Source organism: Bidens hawaiensis, unplaced genomic scaffold, assembly GCF_021521415.1.
Source record: "Bidens hawaiensis isolate Kalapana, Puna unplaced genomic scaffold, B.hawaiensis_p1.1 tig00038845_1, whole genome shotgun sequence".
Classification (NCBI taxonomy): Eukaryota; Viridiplantae; Streptophyta; class Magnoliopsida; order Asterales; family Asteraceae; genus Bidens; species Bidens hawaiensis.
In genome coordinates this window covers 1-1,168 of record NW_027496827.1, presented here as the reverse complement: position 1 = coordinate 1,168, position 1,168 = coordinate 1, and the positions used below count along the sequence as shown (strand labels likewise).

At 36.6% G+C, this 1,168-nt stretch overlaps 1 protein-coding gene across 1 annotated transcript; it reads left to right on the top strand.

Annotated features, from left to right (window-relative positions):
- Positions 1–280: 280 nt before the first annotated feature.
- Positions 281–1,053, top strand: LOC143590690 (calmodulin-binding protein 60 B-like; the record flags this gene model as incomplete). The annotated part of the gene is made up of 3 exons (XM_077071093.1): positions 281–354; positions 445–520; positions 639–1,053. Coding segments are annotated over exons 1-3 (565 nt in total), but the record flags the coding sequence as incomplete, so codon positions are not given.
- Positions 1,054–1,168: the final 115 nt, after the last annotated feature.

Here is a 1,168-nt window from a genome sequence, read left to right as displayed (position 1 = left end):
AAACAATGCAAGCCCAGGCCATACCCCCACAGTCCCACATTCATCTACACACACTTCCTTTTGTTGTACTTGTCAACTTTTTTTTTATACAAATAAAATATTTATTATTATTGACTTGGAAGCTTCAAGCAACGTACTACCCTTCAACTATAGATACATTCATTCGTCTGTATAATATATAACTCCATGGGTTGGCAGTTATAGTTATCTCAGATCTGGTTTAAGAATTAAGATTGTAACATTCAATTTATTATTCTGATTCATTAATTTACTTTGTTCGATGGTTTTCAAGAGATCTTTGGGTGACGAGGAAGAAGGCTTTACAGCTGACAAACGAAGGATTATATCTTCCAAGTAAGTTATAATTAAAACATCTTTACATAAGTTTTTACAATTCTAGCTTATAAGTTATCTTATTTAAAAAGTGGTATTTTATTTTTGTAGCTTTGCTCAAAATGTGCCATGTGGGTTGTCATCACAAGAATTAGCCTCAACGTTAGAACCACTTATCCGAAGATGGGTAAGTTCATATTCATGTTCATGTTCATGTTCATCTATATATTAATTATTTGTTTTCTTTCTAGATCCTCGTACCAACTACCAAATCTAAAATATTGTTTTGTGTGATATATATATAGGTCCGGGACGAGGTTCAAAGATCATGTCAAATGTTCTTTCACACGTTAACATTACCGAGTTTAGAGCTACATAGATCGTCCATCAACGCGACAGAACCAGCACGCCAAACGACGTCGTTGCAGCTGCGGTTTCAGGCAAAGTGGCCTCAAATATTCTTCACCGGCAATAGCATAGAATCCGAGGACAAGAAACTAATGTTGGTTGATGTGAAATCCAATAGAATAGTCTCAAGTGGACCATTTTCTTCATTAAAAGTGGAGATTGTCCCACTTGATGGCGATTTTTCGTTTGGCAATGAAGAAGATTGGTCGGAGAAAGAATTCGATGCTAAAGTGATATCCGCAAGAGATGGTAGAAGGCCGTTGATAACCGGTAATCTGGTAGTTACTTTACAGAATGGTGTTGCGGATTTAGGTGAGTTGTGTTTTACTGATAACTCAAGCTGGAAACGCAGCAGAAAGTTCATGATCGGTGCACGTGTTAACAAGGATATCATGTGTACCGGATCAAGAATTAAAGAAGCGAAAAG